The sequence below is a fragment of the Elephas maximus genome, chromosome 10 (assembly GCF_024166365.1).
Source record: "Elephas maximus indicus isolate mEleMax1 chromosome 10, mEleMax1 primary haplotype, whole genome shotgun sequence".
NCBI lineage: Eukaryota > Metazoa > Chordata > Mammalia > Proboscidea > Elephantidae > Elephas > Elephas maximus.
Genome location: NC_064828.1, coordinates 29,328,443 through 29,335,003, shown reverse-complemented (window position 1 = coordinate 29,335,003; position 6,561 = coordinate 29,328,443). Strand labels below are relative to the sequence as shown.

Genomic DNA, 6,561 nt, shown 5'->3' with positions numbered 1-6,561 from the left:
AACAAATCCATTGTCAGTAACCTCTAAGTAAAATGAATTAACTGAAATGGCTGAGAGTAGGGTCTGGTGTTAATAGGACAAAGGAATATCTAAAGGACAATAAGATAATTCACTGAAGTACAAAAATATAATTCAAACAAAATATTAAGAGACAAGATTCCCCAAAGGACCTGGGCGATTGAGTGAATTCATCCTTTAAAAATATTTAATAGGAGTAAAGTGTATATATTTGGGATGATGAAAAAGTTTTGGAAGTAGATTGTGGTGATGATTGCACAATATTGTGAATGCAATTCATGCCACTGAAATGTACACTCAAAATTATTAAAATGGAAAATTTATGTTATATATATTTTGCCATAATAATAATTTTTTTTTAACCTCAACAGACTGAGTTTTAGACAATCCATAGACCCAGGGATTTTCCTGGGCTTTTTGCTTCATCTATCTATAAACACTAGTCCTTCCATATTAGGTAACTTCTCAGTAAACCTCAGAAAAGTAAAAGAGTCAACCATGTATGTGGTATAATCTGCGGAATCCTGATATTATCTCCCTATACAGAAATATGTCATGGGCTCCCCGACTCAAGGTCTTAGATTGCCATCTCAAAAGGGCTTCCTTAAATATTCCTCATAAAATGCAAAAATAGTGCCATATGTAGAAAACAAATCAAACGTCAACAAAACGTATTAAAGGCTTACTATTGATCCCTTGATTATAAGCTCTATGAGAGAGGAATCTTTCATACTCACACCAATTTCTCCAGCACTTAAAAGATCCACGGACACACTGAAGAAGCTTAATAAATACTTTTAAATGAATTACTTTGCCTAAAGTAATAGGTCAGAGAGAGAGCCTGAAAAAACAGGAGAACTGTGTTTTGACTGCATAACAACTACCTGGGGTGGAAGTAGCAGGAGGGAAAGAAGTGAGAAGTTCCATGTTTCAGGCTTGGACAGCCAGGAACCACATAGATTGGACATCAGAGTGAGATATACAAAGATACCAAGTGTCTGTTGAAAAGGGAGAAAAAAGGAACAAGTGTGGGAAAGGGCAACGAATAAGAGAACATGGAAATTCTCACAGAAATGTATAACCTATCTACCTTTCAATTTTTCTTGGAGCCGACTTGGACATGGCTACCAAGTACAGGCATATTGAATTTAGCCACAATCACTCAGACCAGCTGGCTTCACTAATGTCAAATGCATCGATGACCATATCTAGTTCGCGTATTCACTTGGAAGCATATCAGAATGCTTAACCAGAGCAATTTAGCGGCCAAAGGATAGGGCTCTTCTTCACAATGTATAGTGTATCCAGGCTCCTAAAATAAAGGGAGTTTTTTGTTTTTGTTTTTAACCAAAAACACGTTGATCATGAATACATGAAGGAGTGCAAAAGACCTTCTAGCCTGAAATGAGAGTGGTCCTTTTTATTATCTCTTTAAAACACCATGAGCATAGTGGAGGAACTGAGAGTAAAAATAAGTATTAATTTGTGCCCTGATATTAATTTGTATACTGCTTTCAAGCAGAATATTTTAAAATATCTTGATTTAAGAGTTTTAGTTTTATATCACTATTACAGATCACAACGATTTGTAATACTGGTATAAAATAGGGTTATTTTGTATCATATTACATTTTATATTACAGGTCATAGTACCATTGAAAGAACTTCACATACATAGAACTGTATGCACAATGTCCTGTAATATCAACAGCACAGGTAGACAGATGAAAAAATCCACTAATTGAGCATAGTTTATCAACATCAAAAAATTGTGCACTCCTAGTGTATAGTCTAGTGTTCTTTGCCAGGTAAATATTTGTTCTCAGTTCATGTTTTCCCTCCTTTCTATTACTGAGTACTATTAAAATGAGATCATGTGTTCAGCGGATGAATTATGAAAACCAGTTTTTGTGCCTTAAGCAAAAGTCTAATTGTTGCTTAAACAAAAGTCTAACAAAGGATAAAGGATTTTGGTGTTTCCAGGAAGAACCAACATTTGCCATTAAAGTTCAAAAACCTGGTGTTATCTCCACGTTTTCTAAACTAATGAATGCATCCAGCGGAGACATCACCAGATCCGTTAACCACTTTATCCTCCTGGGCTTTCCCTCAAGCCCAGAAACGCAGCTCCTCTACTTCGGACTCTTCTCAGTAACCTACACACTGACCCTGATGGGGAACGCAGCCATTGTCTGCGCTGTGTGCTGGGATCTGCGCCTTCACACTCCTATGTACATATTCTTGGGGAATTTCTCTTTTTTAGAAATATGTTATGTCTCCACAACTGTTCCTAACATGTTGGTCAACTTCCTTTCCACAAGCAAGTCCATCTCCTTTGTGAGTTGTTTTGTACAATTCTACTTTTTCTTCTCTTTTGGGTGTGACGAGGGCTTCTACCTTTGCATCATGGCCTTTGACAGGTACCTTGCCATCTGCCATCCTCTACATTATTCATGCATCATGACTAAAGAGCTGTGCACTGGCCTGGCCATCTTTGGATGGCCTTGTGGGTTTATCCTCTTCCTAACCCCAGTTGTTCTCATTTCACAATTGCCCTATTGTGGCCCAAATATCATCAACCATTTTGTGTGTGATCCTGTCCCATTGATGATGCTGTCCTGTTCTGAAGACACCACCACACAGCTCATTTACTCTGTTTTCAATGCTATCTTCATGATTGACACTTTTCTCTTTGTCCTTTGTTCCTATGCTCCGGTGATTCTGGTTGTGCTACAGATGCCCTCAGCAGCGAGCAAACGCAAGGCTTTCTCCACTTGTGCTTCTCATCTGGCTGAGGTGGTTCTGTTTTTTGGCTCTGTTATAGTGATGTATGTGAACCCAGGATCAGAACATCCAATGAAAATGCAAAAAATTGTTACCTTGTTTTATTCTGTGATAATACCTCTATGTAATCCTCTAATATACAGCCTCAGAAACAAGGAGATGATGGCTGCTCTGAGGAAAATCTTCAGGATTGAATGAACTGTTCATAAAACATGAACGTGAATGAAATTCCATCTCTCAAATGCAATTTACCTTAAAAAAAATGAGTGACATATTTGTCTGCAAAATTCATTAAGTTTTTTTAGAAAATTTCTAAGGACCCAATATCATCTTAAGCACCACTCACCAGACTCTTTTCTTAATTGTGCTTTAGGTGAAAGTATACAGAGCAAATTAGTTTCTCATTAAACAATTAATACACATAGTTTTGTGACATTGGTTGCCAATCCCAAAACAGGTCAACACTCTCCCCTTCTCGACTTTGGGTTCCCATTCCCATTCATCCAGCTTTCATATCCCCTCCTGCCTTCTCAGTCTTGCCCCTGGGCTGGTGTGCTCATTTAGTCTATACGTGGTTAGGCTATGTGTATTATTGTTTGTTTTATGGGCCTGTCTAATCTTTGGCTGAAGGATGAACCTCAGAAGTGACATCAGTACCAAGTTAAAAGGATGTCCAAGGCCATACTCTCAGGGTTTTTCCATCTCTGTCAGACCAGTAAGTCTGGTCTTTTTTTGTGAGTTTGAATTTTGTTCTACATTTTCCACAGCTCTGGCTGGGACCCTCTCATTTGATCCCTGTCAGAGTGGTGGTAGCAGGGCACCATTTAGTTGTGCTGGACTCAGTCTCCTGGAGGCTGTGGTAATTGTAATCCAATGGTCCTTTGGACTAATCTTTCCCTTGTGCCTTTGGTTTTCTTCATTCTCTCTTGCTCTAGATGGGGGTGGGACCAGTGCAGTATCTTAGATGGCTGCTCACAAGCTTTTAAGACTCCAGATGCTACTCACCAAAGTAGGATGCAGAATATTCTCTTTATAAACTATGTTATGTCAGTTGAACTAGATGTCCCCAGAGACCATGGTCCCCAGTCCTCAGCCCAGCAAGTTTGGATGGGTCTATGAAGCTTGTATGACTTTGCCTTGATCAAGTTGTGCTAACTTCCCCAGTATTGTGTACTGTCTTGCCCTTCAACAAAGTTACCACTTATCTATTATCTAGTTAGTGTTTCTCCCTCTCAACCCCTCCCCTCCTTTGTAACCATCAAAGATTGTTTCTTTCTGTGTGTAAACCTTTTCATGAATTTTATAATAGTGGTCTCATACAGTATTTGTCCTTTTGTGATTGCCTTATTTCACTCAGCGTAATGCCTTCCAGATTCATCCATGATGTGAAATGTTTCACAGATTTATCGCTGTTCTTCTTTTTTGTGTGGTATTCCACTGTGTGTATGTACCAGAGTTTGTTTATTCATTTATCTGTTGATGGGCACTTAGGTTGTTTCCATCTTTTTGCTGTTGTGAATAATGCTGCAGTGAACATGGGTGTGCATATGCCTGTTCATATGACTGCTCTTATTTCTCTAAGATATATTCCTAAAAGTGGGATTGCTGGATCATATGGTATTTCTATTTCTAGATTTTTAAGGAAGCACCATATTGTTTTCCAAAATTGTTGTATCATTTTGTGTTCCAAACAGCAGTGCATAAAAGTTTCAATCTTCCCACAGCCTCAACATTTCATATATATATATATATATATATATATATATATATTCATGCCAGTAACATCAGGGTGAGATTCACCACAGACTCTTAGAGTCACTTTTAACAAGAGTCTCTTTTAATACGTAAGAATATATGTATTAGATTTTGTATTGAAATTAATATCAAATATATGACATTTTATGTAACTATATGTAATTTGGAAACCCTGGTGGTGTAGGGCTAAGGGCTACAACTGCTAACCAAAATGTCAGCAGTTTGAATCCACCAGGAGCTCCTTGGAAACCATATCGGGTAGATCTACTCCGGCCTATTGGATCACTATGCGTCGGAATCGACTCAACGGCACACAACAACAACAATATGTAATTCAATTTCTAAAATGGAGACAGTAGAAGTCTTCTTTATAATATTGATCTGAAGGAACTTATATACATATAATAAAGACAGAGATAGTTTTGAGGATTAACAACATATGCCAATAATTCTCCACTGGGAGATACTGGAGTCCACCTTTTCAGTGTTCTTTTCATGCTACCTCTAAGGCAGGAAAGTGGTCTTTACCTGAAGGATCTTCAAGAAACACACTAACAACCTTGCCTGGATATTAAATCATTTTTCAGAGAATGCACAAAATAAGGATTACGATCTTAAAATGTATTAGCTACCTGAAAATATAGCAAAGGTAAGAGCTAAATATAAAGAACCAAGCATTATGCAGGCCTTGGCTCACCTTGCTGTAAATCCAGTTTAAACAATAGCTTCTGATACCATATGAGGTTTAGTGTGGATATTGTGCAATTTATTTATATACTGCCTGTAAAAATTGTGTGAGGGTGGCATCTGACCTACTCTAACTTCATGAAGGGGTGAGGGAATCACCATCAGCATCAGCCCAAAGCTGATTCTTATGAGATGGAGGTCAGACATACTGCCTCTCTCCACCCTTTTTACTAATTTGGACATCAGCCATCCCTCCCACACAAGGCACTCTCTACTTCTCTGCTGAATGCAAAAATTCATCACAATGGCCACACGGAACTCACAGACGATATGATTGTGGAGTTTATTAGGGAAGTAGCAGGTTGCAATTCAGGATCAGCAACAAGTCAGGATACAGTTCCTCAATCAGAACAGCCTCTTCTCAGCCTTGCCCACAGGCCAGCCTCTCTCTGGCTCTCGGCCCCGCAACCCCTCAGGTATCTTGGGCTGATCTAGCCTCTGCCTTGCTTAAGCAAGTGTTACAAAACTCTTTAGCTCCACTGATAAATGCCTAGAGCCACCCCACTCCACCAGTAAGCTTCGGCCCAAAGCGTCTCAGCTTTCTTGCTCCTAACTGCACCAAGTGCCCAGAGACACCCTACTCCACCAGCAAGGCTCCTGCCTGGTGGAGATTAGCTCTCTCACTCTGTGGGACAGCAAGCCTAGCTCTGCCAAGTGCCCAGAGACATCCCATCTACCAACAAGCCTCCTGCCTGGAGACGCTCAGCTTTCATGCTCTGTGGGCCAGGAATCTCACCATGCTGTCTCCCACCAGTCTTGGTTCTGCTGCCTCTGCTGCCGCCATTACTCTGCTGCTGCTTCTTGCTGTCTCTCATCGTTTCTGGTGTTAAAGCTCTGTCTCCTGGGTTAGGAGGTTCTCCATGCAGGTTTTCTGGGTCCAAAGGATGCTCTTCACTCTTGGTTCTTCTTTCTTGGTGGTAGTGGTCCTGCCCCTGCCCCACTCACTTCTCTCTCCTTTTATCTCTTGTAAGATAAAAGATGTGACTTAAGTAAGGATATGACTTGAATAAGGATGGTAAGAGATGTGGCTGAGGTAAGGATGGTGACTTGAGTCACATGCTCTAATAAGGTGGCAACTCAGGATACATCTTAGCCTAATTCTGCCTCATTAACATATCAAACAACTCCCTCCCAAATGGGACCATAACCAGAGGCATAGAGCCTAAGATTTACAACACATCACAACATGGAGGATAGCTACATCAGATCACAAAATAGAGGATGATTACATTGTTACATAAGTGCCAAACCACTAAA

The 6,561-nt window shown here is 39.8% G+C and overlaps 1 protein-coding gene across 1 annotated transcript; it reads left to right on the top strand.

The window, feature by feature from the left end:
* The first annotated feature begins 2,166 nt into the window (after positions 1 to 2,166).
* Positions 2,167 to 3,000, top strand: LOC126083591 (olfactory receptor 11G2-like). Its single transcript, XM_049897469.1, has one exon. It carries the CDS (start codon positions 2,191 to 2,193, stop codon positions 2,998 to 3,000), a length of 810 nt encoding a protein of 269 aa, XP_049753426.1. The 5' UTR covers positions 2,167 to 2,190.
* The last annotated feature ends 3,561 nt before the right edge of the window (positions 3,001 to 6,561 follow it).

Bases quoted from the DNA above. Each gene is read 5' to 3' on its own strand.
- LOC126083591 (XM_049897469.1), top strand. From the start codon at position 2,191: ATGGGGAACGCAGCCATTGTCTGCGCTGTGTGCTGGGATCTGCGCCTT.